This window comes from Tupaia chinensis, unplaced genomic scaffold, assembly GCF_000334495.1.
Source record: "Tupaia chinensis unplaced genomic scaffold, TupChi_1.0 Scaffold000153_1, whole genome shotgun sequence".
Classification (NCBI taxonomy): domain Eukaryota; kingdom Metazoa; phylum Chordata; class Mammalia; order Scandentia; family Tupaiidae; genus Tupaia; species Tupaia belangeri.
Genome location: NW_006159624.1, coordinates 712,013 through 728,061, shown reverse-complemented (window position 1 = coordinate 728,061; position 16,049 = coordinate 712,013). Strand labels below are relative to the sequence as shown.

The 16,049-nt window shown below is 39.8% G+C and overlaps 1 protein-coding gene and 1 pseudogene across 1 annotated transcript in view; both read right to left on the bottom strand.

The window, feature by feature from the left end:
• Nucleotides 1-234: 234 nt before the first annotated feature.
• On the bottom strand, nucleotides 235-1,262 carry LOC102483862 (cell growth regulator with RING finger domain protein 1 pseudogene; annotated as a pseudogene).
• Nucleotides 1,263-5,071: 3,809 nt separating this feature from the next.
• The window catches only part of PLPPR1 (phospholipid phosphatase related 1), a 349,623-nt gene continuing 338,645 nt past the window's right edge, over nucleotides 5,072-16,049 (bottom strand). The window contains exon 7 of the mRNA XM_027770697.1: nucleotides 5,072-5,200. Within this exon, the coding sequence (XP_027626498.1) occupies nucleotides 5,072-5,200 (129 nt within the window). The remainder of the gene's footprint in view (nucleotides 5,201-16,049) is intronic.

Below are 16,049 nucleotides of genomic sequence, written 5' to 3'. Positions count from 1 at the left end.
TGGATGGTCACACCACAATCCCTTCTCCTCTGTTCTTCTCTCGGGATCTTGGGCATGCACGCACACGCGCCCAGTGTGTTTTAAGCCACCGGGTCTGGGATGCAAACCGCCTTCGACTACATGGCAGTCCAGTGACATAGCCATTATGCCAACTGCTGGTCCCGAGTTTTATGCTGTAGGGTCCGGGACTTGAACAGCAGTTTACTACATGGGAGTCCAGCAATGTAACCATTATGCCATCTACTGGTCCCCCCTATTATGATTAATTCTAAGAACACAAAATTCTGCATCTTCAGTAGAAAGTACTTTTTCCATTGAGACAACATCTTCAAAGAGTTTCAGTTCGTTCTTTTTGACTACAAAGTGCAAAGGATTCCTGAACAAGCTGCCTGCACATTGGGCACTGCTGAAAATACCCCACACAGCCAGTGCACAGGCACATGAGTCCACACGGCGAGAGCGCCCAGTTCACTGCCCCATCCTGGCAAACGGTGCAGCCGCTGCTGTTTTCCTCTGATGGCTCCCCCTCACTTTCACAGAGTCCAGCATTTTTCCTGCAAACTTTTGTCTGTGGTTTTCTCTTCTGGAGAGGAATTGCTGGGAGAAGTGGAATTATTATTTGGAGACATGAAAAGTGCTTAAGATCATGAAATTGAGCTTAAGCCGGGAGTAAATATTGGCACAATATTCTGCAGGAAAGTTTACGAGTCTTATCAGGAATACGGCTTACTGACACCATGGAAGTAATAGCATTATTGTCTTGGTCATCCTCATCAGCTAAGGTCAACAGCACTACCAATGGATAGTGAGGTCTGGGCACTGTACCGAAGACTTCAATTTCAGTGTCTCTTGGTAACTGGTGATATATTTATTTTTTTTCCGTCCTTTTTAATACTGTTTGAAAATATAAAGATAAATTGCCATTGTAATTGAAGCTGAAGATGGATTAATGATTTCTAAGCCAAAAGAATTTTTGAATTGCTTCATTTGTTTTTTGAAATCTCTTGTGCTAAACTGGTCTCTCCTGAATTTCTCAGAGTTACTAGAACATCCCAACCAACAGCCTAGTACTAGGCTGGTGGTCATGATGAAGCAGGTAAAGACTACCTTGATGTAGAAAAGTGGAGAGTATTCATAGAGCATTACCAGAAACACTGCAGTTGTCAGGTCTCCTGAGCTGAGCACACCAGCACCGATCCCAGTGCAACCCAGCACAGTGAGCCCAGCAGTACCCAGCAGTGCCCAGCTCATGGGCCAGAGCAGAAGCTACTCAACCCACTATTTTTATTTTTTAAGAAAATCCTTGGCTTGATCTTCTATTTTGCATTTTTACAAAGTAAAAATTCAAGTAATTTTTTAAAAAAAGATTTCACTATTTAATTTTATTTATTAATTCATTTATTTTAATTTTTTAAAGAGGTTTTTTCGACAGAGAGATAGAAAGCGAGAAATCACCCCCCGGGGGGATGGCCACGCCGCAGGTTCGGGACTCCAACCATGGTCAACTACATGGGAGTCTAGCGACATAGCCATTACGCTAACGGCTGGTCCCTCACCTGTGTTTTAATTTGTGTTCATTAAATCATTAAAGGCAAGGCCTGAAGATAAGGTAGTGATGTCTACTTTAGGCATTTGGTCATAACTATGCCTATTTAATTAGAATTCCCTGTATCCAAAGCACTGCCTTTTACTTATTAAAAGACATTTTAGGGGGGCCAGCAGGTGGCATGGTGGTTAAGGTGCTGGACTCCCACATGGCTGACTGTGGTTTGAGGCCTGGACTTGTCAGCTTGCTTTATCTGTCTCCTTCTGGTCAAATTAAAAAATAAAAATAAATAATTTTGGGGAAAAAAAACTTTATATAAAAAAAGACATTTTAGTGTGGTTTGTGTATACTACCAAACAAAGACTATGTAACATTTTACACATTTTATAAATGATTTGTAGTCAGATGCTTTTTAAAGTCAGTGTAACAAGATTTAGTAGCAAATTAGATTTTACTGTTGAAGTCTATTATATAAATCAGACTAAGTTATATTTCAGGATTGTTAGACAATTGTTCAAAACCAAATAGAAACTAAAGAACTACTGTATATGTGTGATAGGTAATGGTGATTTGCCAATTTATTAGAAGGATTAAAGTAGAGGAGATAAACCATCATACCATCAGCATAGATTTGTAAATTATGCCATAAGATTTAAGATAACTAAAAACCAAATGATAGATTAAAAAAAACAAATTATAGGGACCAGCAGTTAGCGTAATGGCCATGTCGCTGGACTCCCACATAGTCGACCGCAGTTCGTGTCCCGGACCCCGTGGCTTAAACTCACGCCGGGCGCATATGCATGTGTGCCCAAGATCCCGAGAGGAGAATGGAGGAGAAGGGATTGTGGCGTGGCCATCCCTCCTGGGGGTTGATTTCTCGCTTTCTATCTCTCTGTCTTTCTCTGTCTGTCTGGCAAGCGAATGTTCCCTATAGCAACAACAACAACAAAAAACTCTCAAAAAAAAAAATTATAAACCTCATAGAATGTAACTGCTGGGGCCCTCGACCTGCTCTATCTTGGCTCAGACCAGCTCCTGCCTCTTGGGAGTGTACTTTTACTTTTAATTAAACTAATTTAAGCTTTCGCTACTGGTGAGTTTCATTCAATTCTTTGTACAAAACACTAAGAATCTGGACATCGCTGAAGCCATCCTGCAATACTTCCACTCTTCACTTATAATTTTAGAATATAGAATTTAATGTTAATAAGGATTATTAACATTAATAATCCAGCACTTTGGTCTTTGTGTTTTGGTACCCTTTTTTGTCAATAAGAATGATTCTCAATACTTTGTAGAAATCTTTTTCTTTCTCTCTCTGGAAGTGTTCTACAGTTTTATTTTTTGTTCCTAGGGTTCTGAAATTTCATGCAGATATGCCTATGGCTAGATTTATTTTTTTTAATTATTACTTACTTAATATTATTAATGATTATTATTATTTTGTTTGCTATAGTGCACTTGCATTCATCAGAGAGAGGCAGACAGAGAGAAGGAAAGTGAGAAAGCAAGCCGCCATGTCCGGGATTCGAACTATGGTCGGCCATGTGGGAATCCAGTGCCTTAACTAGCACTCCACCTGCCAGCCTGGGCTAGGTTTATTATTGTTCTTAATATATTTTGTTTAGTACAATATGGGCCATTTAAAACTAAAATCTTATAACCATGCTATGGTTTGAATGTGTCGTCTCTAAAATTCAGGTGTTGAAAGTTAATGGCTGATGTTATATAGTATCAACTGCTGGGGCCTTTATGAGGTGATTAGGCACAGGGCTCTCCCCTGGTGAATGTGATGAAGGATTTTATAAAAAGAGGCTTCTGGGTTTCCTGGCCCTTCCATTCTCCCTGACCTGTGAGGACATAACATTCCTCCCCTCTGGGAGTGCAGCATAACAAAGCACTGTCTTAGAAGCAGAGGGATCTGCCCTCGTGAACACTGAATCTGCTGGCATCTTTGAACGTGGACTCAGCCTCCAGAACTGTGAGAAATGATTTTTTAATTCTTTATAAATTGCCCAGTGTCAGGTAGTCTGTTACAGCAGTGCAAAGGGATGAAGACGATGTACCTTTGGAGCAGGCATGACCCCATTTTGGAGGAGTACCTCCAAGAGAAGTGGGGAATGAAACAAGTGTGACTCCATTTTGAAAGGGTGCTTCCATCTTAGAAACTGTGCCTCCTTCTAGTCCCCACGAGTACAGGTAAGATCCAAAGAAGTCCCCCTCCCAGGTGCCTCAAGAACCTTGACCGGAACCAGGGAAACCATTAAAATTTCACTGTAATCAGAACTTACCCTCAAGACTAATTAACCTGCTTGCTTTGCTTCTGTAACTGGCTTTTTTTTTTTGCTTTGAAGATAGAAAACCCTACCCCCTATCTCTCCTGAAGCCTCTTTACTTTGTTCCTTTGTCCTTGTAAAACAACTATGCAGCTTTAGCCCATATAAGCTCCTTTCTCCTTTCACTCGGAGCTGTGGGGTTTTGAGAGACGTGAGTCCCCCCTGTATACTGCCAGCTTAATCAATAAACTGCAATAAATTGGGCTGTCTGGATGTCCTCTTATTTCTCACTGAGTAAACTATAACACCTTCAGCTTTAGGGTGTTTGCTTTTGTTAATTTTCTGACCACTTCATTTTCATTTTCTCTATTTCTTCCTCTGGAACTCCTATGAAGTGGATATGAGAGCTTTTGGGTATACCCTTCATGAATATAAATTTTCTCATACTCGCTCTTTGTACTCCTGTCCCCTACACATTGTTTGAGAGCTCCATAGTTTAAATTCTTCATCCCCCTAATTTGTTTTACTCTGTTCAGTCTGCTATTAATTCATCTCTTGGGTTTTATTTTACTGATCATTACCCTTAATTTACATGATCTCTAATTAGATCTGTTTCCATAAAGCTTTCTATTGTTTTATAAGACTTTTTTAAAGATATACTTTATTTAACTTTTATTTACTTATTTATTTTAATTTGATCAGAGAGGGAGGGATGGAGGGGGAGAGACAGAGAGAAAGCGAGTGAGCGAGAGAAAGAGAGAAAGCAAGCCACCAGGTCTGGGACTCAAACCGTGGTCCGCCATTTGGGAGTCCAGTGCCCTTAACCCCTCACACCTGCCGACTCCAAGTCACCCCCTTCTTATGTGTGCTTATTATCTTCAGCTTTTACGAACAGGCCCATGTATTGTGAAGGAAAATGTGATTGTATTGAAAAACAAAACAAAAACAAGGAGCTTCTTAAAGAGATTCAGAACCCACTTATCTCATTTCTCATTCAAAACCCCACCACCAGGGCCTTTGCTGGGATCTGATTTTAGCAAAATGAACCATCATTACATTCTTCTTCACAAAGCTTTACGTGGATCTTGGCTCCCAACTCCACAATTTAGTTTTGCTTAATTTATCCAATTGTACAAACATCTACTTTTAAGGTTATCATGTTTATCTCAAATACCTCCTCCCCCAAAGCAAATTAATTTGCAACCAGTGACTAGTTAATTAGTCCTAAATGTGGACCTCGTTGAGCTCAAGAACCTGAACTAGAAACAGCCTCACCAAACAATAGGTAACTAGGGCAAAGTTTTGCCTGCCTGCCTTTATGCTTGAAACCCGTGGCTACAGAAGAACAGAACAGCCGAAAACCCCAAATAAGAGACTGTGTAAATAGTCAACACAAACACATTAACTTGATCTAAAGGGGGAGTGTCTGTACTCTATGACCGAAACTGAATGACTAAAGGATATAGAAACATAGTAAATGGTTGTTAATAGCAGATATAGCGTGGGAAGAGGGTGGGTGAAGGAGTAGAGTCTGAGGAAGGACATTAAGGAGAAAAATAGAGAGGCTTAGCATTAATGGGACAAAGAAATGGGGTATTATCTGTTGAAGATAACTTTATAGTATTATGAACTGGACTGGGGAGAAATGTACACATGTCCTAATATTCACTTTTGCAAGCTAAATAACATGACTGAATGTATAAAAGAACTTGAAATAAAATAAAAATAAATAAAAATAAAAAAGGGGGGGGAGAATGAAAAGGGACATAAATATTTGCACAGAATTATGCGCAAGAAGAATGTGTGACTCTCTTGGGTTTGGATTTACCCGATTCTAAAAATAGGAAAAAATATTTAAATAAAAATAATTGATTTACTGGACAATTCAAGAGCAGATAATTTCCTGTATCAACATTAAATATCTCAAAAACCTCCCAAAGGAAGACCTAGCTGTTCTCTGTTCCAAAACAGTTTAAATAAACTGATGAATAGAAATTCTGTTCAAGTTCATAGGGAAAAGTAAATCTATTTTTCCTTTAAAGAGAAAGTCTTTGAGGAAGAGAACTTTACGTTCATCCAACTGTTCACACTTCATACAGCTTTCCCTGGCTTCACGAGAAGGCCTGAGAACGTAATTTTTATAGATGCTGACACCCAGGATACCAAACGAACAAGCCAGGCTAAGGACAGGCACTAGCCTTGAGTGGTGTAAAAGTGGATTTTTTTTGACAGTCGTTTCTAATGCTGTAAGTGTATAGTTACCATGAGAAGCAGAATTGTGTGGGGCCATTGGGCTGGAGAGTAGATCCACATTTGATTTCTTTTTTTTTTTTCTTTTCAGTTTTTCATGTGTCACCAGGCTCTGGGGGTCAGGGTAGTTAGTTTTGGAATAATGTCCTCTAGGAAGGACATGTTACTGAAAACCATCACCCACCACATCCAAGCTAGTTTCAGACTTTGTGGAGCCCCCCCCCACTTTTTTTTTTAAATATCCTTCCTACCCTCTTTTTCATTACTGCCACTACCCCAATTCAAGTCATAGTTTTGTTGAACACATTAGGAGAGGGGGAAAAACAGAAACAGAGAGAAATCCCTTTTCCTCCATTTCTCCATCCTGTCAGGTACCCACACAGCTGTCCCTGGTGTGTTTTTCAAGCTTGTAGGGGCAGTTTCACAGTGGTCCATGGTGATCAGGCCATGTGGGACTGACCCCACAATAGCCTCTTCACTTGTTATTACCTTCATTTTCCATTCTTCAACTGCAGCCCACAAAGAGAATCTGAAAATATAAATCTGACTGTGCCATCGTCCTGCTTTCAGAGGGTTTCCTGTCAGTTCATGAATAAATTTCGAAGTCCATAGCCAGCCTCCAGCATCTATGACATGCTCTCCGGCATCATCAAATGTCTCTTTTCTACCCACTCACTGTATTACTAGCTACATTGGTCTTGCTAGCTCTTCGCATGTAAGAAGCTTTTTCTTGCCCTAGGCCCTTTGCATATGCTCTTTTCTCCAGCTTTTTGTGTAATTGTCTCCTAGTCATTCTGAATAGACCAACATATATGCCACTTCTTCACAGAAGCATTTTCTAATAATGTTCTATCTTTCCTCTGCAGATCAGGTACCCATTCAAAGCACTAATTATATATTAAATGTCTTGCATTTGTTTACCTTTTCTTCTTGGGACTTGACATCAAGTTCCATGAGGGTGAGATCATGCATGTCTCTTTTATTGCATTGCTCCTTTTATTTATTTAATATTTGCTATAGCGTATGTATGCCTGCCGAAAAGAGAAAGTGAGAAAGCACCTCCCATGGGGGATGACCATGCCACAATCCCTTCTCCTCCATTCTCTCTCAGGATTGTGGACACACACACACACACACACACACACACACACGTACGTGTGCTTGGAGTGCTTTTTGAGCTGCAAGTTTAGGACTCAAACCACATAATTGGCCATATAGGCTCCAAACCCTTTAATCACCCCACCACCTCCTGACCCTAGCTCCCTTTCTTAGCGAAATGCTTAATGCATAATAGATACTCACTAAATACTTAATGAATAAATGGGGTCCTGGGAGTAGATTGTGGTGTCAAGACCCTATTAAGGGTATTGTGTCTCTCTCTCTCTCAGAAGAAATACATATAACTTAAAAAAATTCTCATTATTTTCAAGTAAGTCATAGTCTCCCTTCAGCCAAATTAGGAAGAAGTCTGGCATTTGCCTTTTGGAAAAATTTTAACTGTTTTCTGTGTCAGGCCTTTTTCTGGACATAGAATCAGTGAAAGATGATGTAGATATCCCTGGGTGCTAATGGCATCACCACGTTTCTTACGTCAACACTTTTATTTTCCTTATAAGGTTTTTGCCTTGGGCACATGTGCTCACTGGAGAGAGACAGACAGACAGTGAGAGGGAAAGTGAAAAATCACCCCCCAGAGTTATTTCTCCTGCTATATCACAATTCCTTTTCCTCCATCCCTCTCCTGGGATCTTGGGCATGCACACACATGCATCCAGTGTGATTTTCAAGTCACTGGGTCCAGGACTCTAATGGCAGTTGGCCATGTAGGAGACCAGCAATGTAACTTCTATGCCATCTGCTCATGCCACCTGCCCCCACGACCCCACACTTCCTTCTAACTGTGAGTCCCAGTTGTCAGGTTCTTCTGGGCTTTCTTTAACAAGAGGGAAAAGTTCACTGCAGAATTTCTTTTTTAAGGTTATAGAGACTATTTGCCCTATTTGGACAGAGGGCTTTGTCCTTGATAGAGAACCCAAATGGATGGACCCTTAAACCAAAGAAGTGAATCTCAAATGGCAGACATATAAGATCAGTGCGTGGGGACTAGCAGTTGGCATAATGACTATGTCACTGGACTCCCACATAGTCGACCACAGTTCGAGTCCTGGACCTGGTGGCTTAAACTCATGCTTGGGTGCATGCGCATACATGCCCAAGATCCCGGGAGGAGAATGGAGGAGAAGGGATTGTGGCATGGCCATCCCCCCTGGGTGATTTCTCGCTTTCTCTGTCTGTCTTTCTGGTGAGTGCATGCGCCCTATAGCAAAATGTTGGGTGCATGCGCCCTATGGAAAAACCCTCCAAAAAAAAAAAAAAAAATCAGTACATGAAGCCTATAAAGCGCCATGGTGAGAAATCAAAGCCAATATCAAGGTTGCCATCAGCTAGTGAAAAGGAATCAGAACAGCCTCAGATATCCTAGGAGTGTAAGCCTAGAGAGATTCCTTAGTTCCTAGCACAGTGTGTATTGTGAGCCTGGTTCAGTTCCACACCAACCCCTCCAAATCCAAGAGTCTGAAGTCAGCGGTCAGAGATTTGGAACACTGGGCTAGGTTTTTCCTGAGTAAAAACCAGAAAGAAAACTATCTACTTTGTCAAGTTGACCGTTGTAACATTCTTAGAAATGTAATATGGTTGCCAATTTTTTTGGCGGGGGTTACCGTAGGACATGTGCACTAGTCCGAGAAGAACAGAGAGAGGGAGAATAAGAAATCACCCGCCAGGGGAATGGCCACACTGTAATCATTTCTCCTCCATTCACCTCTCAGGATTCTGGGCACGCATGCACATGCACTTGGCAGCCATGATTTTCTTTTTTTTCTTTTCTTTTTTTTGAGAGATTTTTGCTTTAGGGTACATGTGCTCACTGGAGAGGCAGAAAAAGAGAAATCACCTAAGGTGGTTGAGTATACCACAGCCCCTTCTCCTCCATTCTCTTCTTGGGATTTTGGGCATGCATGCGCATATTCCTAGAGTGAGTTTTAAGTTTTCAGATCTAGGACTTGAAATGCAGTCGACTACATGGGAGTCCAGTGACATAACTATTGCACCATCCACTGGTTCCTCTTGGCATGATTTTCAAGCCACCAGGTCTGAGACTCAAACTGCAGTTGGTCATGCGGGAGTCCAGTGCCTTGACCATGGCACCTGGTGGCCAAATATTTAAATCACCTCTCATTGGGGTAAGAAATGGATAATATAAGAGCAATTTAGCTGAACAGGATTTTTCACTGTCTTATGAACAGTGAAAGAGAACCAAGCCCTCATTGCTTTTCTTAGAAAAAAAAATTCTAAAATATGTTTAGAAAATAGAAAACGAATCATTCTGAAAATTAGGTGACATTACTTACAGGTAGCTTATATAAGATCGGATAGTTCAGCACTTGCACATTACTCTTTCTCATGATTTTGTTTTTCCCAGCACCTTGTCCTGAACCATGTAAGTATCAACAGTTATAGCATACTTGCTATAGTTTGCATGATTTGTTCCCCCGTGGTTCATATGTTGGAATTTAGTCTCTAAGGGCATTGGGAGGTGGTAAGACAGTTAAGATGAAGACTTGCCTCCTATGGGGGCAGATATCTTGCTAGACAAGATTGACGTGCAAATCTGTGGGCTGGAAAAGATCCAACATCAACATTGGTGAGCACCATCCGATTGGCTGGGGCCGTAGGAGGGACAGACGGGAAGGGAAAAAGTCTGCTTCCTCTCTCATGAGCCCTTTCTTCCTCTCTCTCTCCCTCCCTCTCCACAGGCCTGCTTTTTCTCTCTGCTTTTGTAAGCCATATTGTGACATGCCCTTGAAACGACACTGAACAACCTAAGAGAATATGTGGGTTTGGCACAAAGGCAACTCAATGTGGTGGAAGAAGTGAAACTTGGAGTCAGGCAGGCCTGAATCCTAACGTTGATTCTGACATGTATCGTACTGCTTAAGGATATTTTTTCTTTTTTTTTTTGGAGAGGTTTTTGCTATAGGGCGCATGCGCTCGCCAGACAGACAGAGACATAGAGACAGAAAGCGAGAAATCACCCCCCCAGAGGAGATGGCCACACTGCAATCCCTTCTCCTCCATTCTCCTCTTGGGATCTTGGGCATGCACGCACAAGCGCCCGGTGTGAGTTTTAAGCCACTGGGTCCGGGATGCGAACCGTGGTCGACTACGTGGGAGTCCAGTGACATAGCCATTACACTAACTGCTGGTTTCCTGCTTAAGGATATTGTCACAACTTCTCTGGACCCATTGTTTTGAGAACAACCAGATTATGTTTATGAAAGTATAATCATAAAAGTTTGAGTTAGCATTTGGGATGAAGAGATCCTAAGAAATTCACATTTCTGGCCCAGCTGATGTGTGCGGTGGTTAAGGCAGCTGGATCCCAAATGGCCGATGGTGTGGTTCAAGGTCTGGAACCCTGTGGCTTCAAAAGCATGCCAGATGTGTGTGCATGTATGTGTGCCTGAGATCCTGGAAAGAAAATGGAGGAGAAGGAATTAGAGTGATCATCCCTCATGAGGGATGATTTCTCACTTTCAAATCTCTGTCTCTCACTGGCAAGCACATGTGCCCTATAGCAAACTAATGAAAACCAAAAAAAAAAAAAGAGCCCTTTCATTCCTTGCCTACCTTCCCAACTTGAGTCAGCCATCAGGAGATATGTTAGAGAGTATATATGTGTGTTTAGGCAAGTCTGGACCCAAATGAAATGGATTAGGGAAAGTTCTAACAAGTCACTTTTATTCCTTAAAACAACCACCTTTATTGACAACTCAGGAGATATCTAGAGGCAGGCTAAACACAAGCGATAGCATGCCAGGTATCTAGAATGTGCTTTTGAGTATCTTAATATTTTAAATAATTCTTTTATTTTGCCTAAGCTCCATCTCTTGCTTCACCATGAAATGACCTTCAGGTCCCTAGTAGGTTTTACCTCAGCAGAATTGAAAAGCATGTAAATTACATAACCACTGAAACACTTGTTGAGGTCACTTTATCATGACCTTTTAAAACCCTTTGCCCGGTGGATGAAACTTAAGACAGGAGCCAGAAAACTTTTTATGATAACTTTTTTTTTTTCTCTTTAGAAAAAAAATATGTACAAAAAAAGCTAAGAAGAGCCAATATGGAAGTGTCAAGAAAACATTCTGACAGGTACAGACAAAGGAGCTCCTTCTCTCAAAGGAGTTATACATCAGTTAATACCATGCTAGAAAAATGTGATGCAGTTAAAATTCTAGAACAATTAAAAGCCACAAAGTGAAGCTGTTGCTTTGGGGCTCTGTGTTGTAGATGCTCTGATACCCTTTCTGTAAAATAATACTGTGCAAACTGTAAAATATCCATTTTCATATAAAGTTCATACAATAGGATATACAAAACTTTTGAGTTGATAGGGAGGCTGGTGCTAGTTGTTTTTTTTGGTGGGGAAGAAGGCTGCAGTGTCACCTGCCCGTCCAAGGACATAATTCCAGAAAGATCTTCAGGTTCTTAGGTGGTCAAGGTCATTATCTAAAAAGAATCATATAACCTAATACCTCTCAAGTCTCTATTTGTTTTATGAAACTAGTTGACTTCACTAATACATTATCTTTTGAGTGCAACAACCTGTTAAGGGTTCAGACCATAAAGTTCTTTTTGAAGGTAACTTTTTTTTTTTTTCACAGTTGACTTTGAGATTTACCATTAACCAACACTGTCCTTCCTGCAACTCAAAAGTTTAACTTTCCTTTTTTTTTTTTTTTTAAATCCAAAAATTCTGGAGGAGGCAGCAACTGTGGTTAAGGTTAATAAAAGGTTAAAATGACTTGTTCATTTTATTTCTGTGTCTATAAAACTGAGAAAAGAAAGTTTGTGTAGAAATATCACAAAACAACAACAACCATTGAGTAAATGTGGTTCTTCAATGCACACTTGAACAAGAAGAAAATTTTGTTGGTTTTAAAATCCTGGCATAAATATATTAAAGCTGACCAAAGAAAATCAGGGCAAGCTACATCACTTCCTCATACAAAAAAATGTACAAAACATTAGCCTCTAACTAGATAAACGTAATACTTATTTTCACAGTTTAACATTGAGTAACTGTGTTTTGAAGGGTCAAATCGGAAGGTCATTAAAAAGAAAAAAAAAACAGATTGTGACATTGCCGTTTCAGGTAACTTCAGTCATGGAGGCGGAGTGATTCTGTAGAGCAAACACAAACAGAGCAAGTCTTAGCGTTGGCTTGATTGACTCATACACACACCCACGTGTCCTGCAGCGGTTCTTTATTGCTTTTCCCTTCGAGCTTGCTCATGCTGTTCTTTCCACCCAATCTGCCCTCCCAAGGCCCCTCAAATTTCATTTTTCCCTGATGTTCTCAACTGAAGTATATTTTTCTGTCGTTACTATTTGCAAATATGAGCCTTGAAAATCTCAAAATAACTTCAGCCATACCCACTGTTAAAAACACTTTTAATAGTGCTTTTAATATTGAACAGTTCTAATTTTTAGAAATTTTCTTTATGATTTTTTTCTTAGTCATGAGTTTTGTAGAAGCAAGTTTATTATATTCAAATGTAGTTTTTTTTTGGGGGGGTTAATTTTGGTTATCCTTTTCATTTTTTCCCCCCTAGAGAATGGGGTCTATATGATATAGACCCATTACAATTTCTTAAGATATGCTTCATGGGCTTATATGTGATCTATTTTTATAATGTTTCATGTATTTTGTGAAGATTATGTATGGTGTACATTAGGTAAATTTTATTGATCATTCATAACCTTACTGATACATTTTGCTTGTTTCTTAATTACTAAGAATAATGTGTTAAAATATCCCTAAACGATTGTAGACTTATCTTTTTCCTCTGTCAGTTTTTGTTTACATAACCCCACCTCTTATAGGCCTCAGGCCTGATCTTTTGTTTAAATTTAAAACCCAAAGATCTGGGGACCAGCAGATGGCATAATGGCTATATTGCTGGACTTCCATGTAGTCAACCACAATTCGAGTCCTAGTCCGGTGACTTAAACTCACGCCGGGCACGTGTGCGTGTGTACCCAGAATCCCTAGAGGAGAATGGAGGAAAAGGGATTGCAGCGTGGCCATCCCCCCTGGGTGGTGATTTCTCACTTTCTGTATCTCTTTATGGTGAGTGCACGTGCCCTATAGCAATAAAAAAAAAAATAAAAAACACAAAACAAAACAAAAAATCCCTCTCAAAACAAACAAACAAATAAACCCAAAGCTCTGAGACTATGGAATTGGCAAATACTTCAAGAAAATGTGACTTTCATCTAACTGATTAGTATGAATTTCCTGATTCCTGCTTGTTTTGGGGACACTGGGGATTTACATTTTAGAAAATGAATATTTTATAATTTTTCAACATACTTTTGTCTGCCAAGTTTCTTAAAACTGAGGTTTGATGTACCTCTTGCAAAATATAACTTTCCCTTTTATGCCTTTACTTTTCTTTTTTAAGAGAGATACTTGCTATAGGGTATGCATGCTTGCCAGAGAGACAGAGACAGAGACACAGTGAGAAATCATACCCTCAGGGTAGAGGGGAGATGGCCATGCTGCAATTCCTTCTGTTCCGTTCTATTCTTGGGATTTGGGGCATGCATGCACATGCACCTGGCATGAGTTTTAAGCTGGAAGTCTGGGACTCAAACCATGGTCGGCTATGTGGGAGTCCAGCGATGTAACCATTATGCCATCTGCGGGTCCCATATACCTTTATTTTTATAATATGATTGCTTGCTTATAACTTTTTGGGCCAATGCTTTGGTCATTTGTATCTTTATAAAAGTCCAGTTAAGAATAAATTATAAAGGTAGAGCAATTTGGGACCAATAGGCTAAGATAACTGGATGGGCATATTTCTTTAACTCTCCGTGTGCATACTGGGTATAAATATGTGGAGACTATAATACAGCTGTCACTAGTTCTGACCCAAGGGGACATCAGAATTCTCTGGGAATGTTTTCTTAAACTCAATTCTTTTCACCCTACACCTGCTGAATCAGAATCTTTTGGGGTGAGGATCCAGGCATCTGTGGTCTCAGACAGGCTAAATTCTTGTGTTTTAAAGTCAAATTATACATATTTTTCCTCCAAGTAGAAGACACAGGGAGGTATTCCACCACATCCAGAGTAAATTAACACAATTGCTTCATTCCTAGTTTAATTTGGTAATAGAAGTTTGTTGATACAACCCTAAGCTTGATCAATCACTTAGGTGACCATTGACATTAGGCTTAGAGCACGTAGCCAAAAGCTGGTTTCTCTGGGGTCAAAATAACTCCAAAGGACCATAAAATCATGCTTTGGAAACGTAAGCATTTTTGTTGTGAGTTTTCTAGTTGTTTACTTTGTAGTTTCTCTTTAGTATCTAGGAAAGACTTTTGAAAATGCATCCTGACTCAATCAGCTGTACTGAGGGAAACCATGGAAAACAAATATGAAAATTCAAGTTAAGATTTTTGAGAAAGAGCCCTATGGCTCTAGAGACTCCATGTGGCAAAAGGGAAAGACTGTCTCAGGAGGAAGAAAAGGAGGGAGAGAGGGCATCTAACTCCAGTGTCTTCTCCTTAAGGCAGTCTGAATGGCACAATGGATTTCATGTGTACAAATGTGTGCTCTGAAGAGAGGTTCTAATCTTAGATCCCTCCCTTTTCCTAGGAGGGTGATTCTATTTCAGAAATTAGAAAGAAAATCTGATATTAAGTTGTTGGGAAAGTCATCACATATTTTTCTGTTTTTCTGTGCAAAAAATACATCATGATTTTCTAGACAACCCAGCAGAAACTATGGCTTTTGGTGTTGTGTGGAAGTTTTTGTCCTCAGGAGAATGCAGGGGATATTTATTTTAGAACTGTAGCTCAGCTCAAACACACCAGCCCCTGTAGCATGTTTCCATGGTCAATGTGGAGAATTACGGATTACAAAAAGGTATTTTCCTTGAATGAATTCTCATGCCGTGAGAATTAGATGAGTTTATGTTTAATTTTGACTAGGTGACCTTGGTCATGTTAAACTCTTGACTTTCATCATCTATAAAATGTGAAGATTAAATGAGATAGCTTTCAATAAATGCTAGTTTTTTTTGCTCACAAAATGAAGGGTATATCTTCCTAAACACCATATGGAAACATTTGATACTAAAGAGAAGATGGTTGGTCCTGGAACCTCCTACCATCAGTATGGATGGCATCTGTTGAGAAGCAATATTTCCTTTGATGCTTCCCAGAGCTTCATTTTGACTAGTCTATAAAAGTTTTGCTTATTGTTTTTCATAAATCCTTATTTTCCATGGAGGTTTGGATTGTGACTATAGTCCAATTTGACTTTCTTGGTTTGGACTAAAATATTTAATTCAGTTTTCGGTTCTACTTCACATTCATCCAGTCACCAATTATTTACTTCATATCTAGTGAATGCAAGAAAATAGGGATAGTAAGACATGGTTCATAGGATCCAGATCCTCACAGATCTTCAAGTCCTTGGTGGAGGCAGATATGAAGGGATGCTCTTGGCTTTAATTGTGAGAGGGGCTGGAGAGTCTTTTGGCCCAAATCTCATATTCAGAAAATACCTTGAATTGTATCCAGATGAGATAACAAACATAGACTCAAAGATGAATGGAAAGGTTGGAAAGAAGTTCAACTGTAGCCTGTGGTGAACAGTGTGTTGTGTATATGTGTGTGTACTTTATTTTTAAAGTAATTCTTTAGAATATATCTTGATAGAAAATATGTTCTTTAGAAAATATCTTGAGAAAAGCAGTTCTTAAAACCATATTTGGTACTTCATTTTCCAATGTAAGTAGGATACCCCAAAATATGTTCTGAACATCTCTTGGCCTGCTCAACTATTATGGTCCTGAGGGGCAAGAAGGAATGAAGTCTAGAGAAATATATATATA